This window comes from Carlito syrichta, unplaced genomic scaffold, assembly GCF_000164805.1.
Source record: "Carlito syrichta isolate Samal-C Ts95f unplaced genomic scaffold, Tarsius_syrichta-2.0.1 Scaffold135623, whole genome shotgun sequence".
In the NCBI taxonomy this organism is placed as follows: domain Eukaryota; kingdom Metazoa; phylum Chordata; class Mammalia; order Primates; family Tarsiidae; genus Carlito; species Carlito syrichta.
The window spans coordinates 134,511-135,318 of record NW_007079719.1 but is presented as its reverse complement, the minus strand read 5'-3'; the positions used below and the strand labels follow the sequence as shown (position 1 = coordinate 135,318).

At 63.5% G+C, this 808-nt stretch overlaps 1 protein-coding gene across 1 annotated transcript in view; it reads left to right on the top strand.

Annotated features, from left to right (window-relative positions):
* Positions 1-24: 24 nt before the first annotated feature.
* ESPN (espin) overlaps positions 25-808 on the top strand; it is a 12,591-nt gene continuing 11,807 nt past the window's right edge. Inside the window, 2 exon segments of the mRNA XM_021708248.1 lie at positions 25-137; positions 475-544. Of these exon segments, the coding sequence (XP_021563923.1) occupies positions 25-137; positions 475-544 (183 nt within the window).

Here is an 808-nt window from a genome sequence, read left to right as displayed (position 1 = left end):
GGGCTACCTGCAGCTGATATCTACATGCAGACCAAGAACAAACTCCGCCACGTGGAGCCTGAGGCCCTCAAGAAGGAGGTAGTGAGCCCTCAACTCGTGCCTGGCTCCAGCATTGGGACCGGGCTGATGGCGGGCCGGTGAGGCCAAAGGATTGGCCTCGCTCTTGGGCACAGGGTGGGGGGTCCCTGGGGCCGTGACATGTTCAAGTCGAAGCTCCCGGCCATTGTGAGCATGTTAGGCATGAGGTGCCCAGGGACGTCCAGGGCCTGCAGGCTCCTGGCTGAGGCTCTGGGCAGCAACTGGGAGCAGAGTTCTGGCCTGGACAACTCAGAGTCCTGGGTGGGGAGTCCTGGGGGGCCCCAGCTTACTGACCAAAGGAACAGAGCAAGGCTGGTCTGAGAGGTGAGGGGACAGCCCAAGGTCACAGGAGGCCAGTGTAGGGTGGTGGCTCCCTGTGGTCCTGCTGGAGCCCAGACCCTTGCAGTTCTCTCTCAAGCCCAAGGTGAGCCACCCCAGTGCCAAGCTGAGTAACCAGTCTGCCCAGGTGACCCAGGTCACAAGGCCACTGGGCAGGGAAGGCATGGGGGGACACAGCCTCCACAGCGACTCCAATGGCCACCCGCTTCATGCCACCTCAGGCCAAACTCTCACAGTGGGTTCTCCTTTCATCTCCGGAAGTAGAGGGAGTCGCAGCAAGCGGCCCGGCCGGGGGGCTGGGGCAGGACTTTCCCAGCCCGGTCTGCAAGCCCTGACCAAAGCCACGGGACAGGTGGCCTGGTCAGCGCCCCCTCTCCATCCCTGAGCCCAA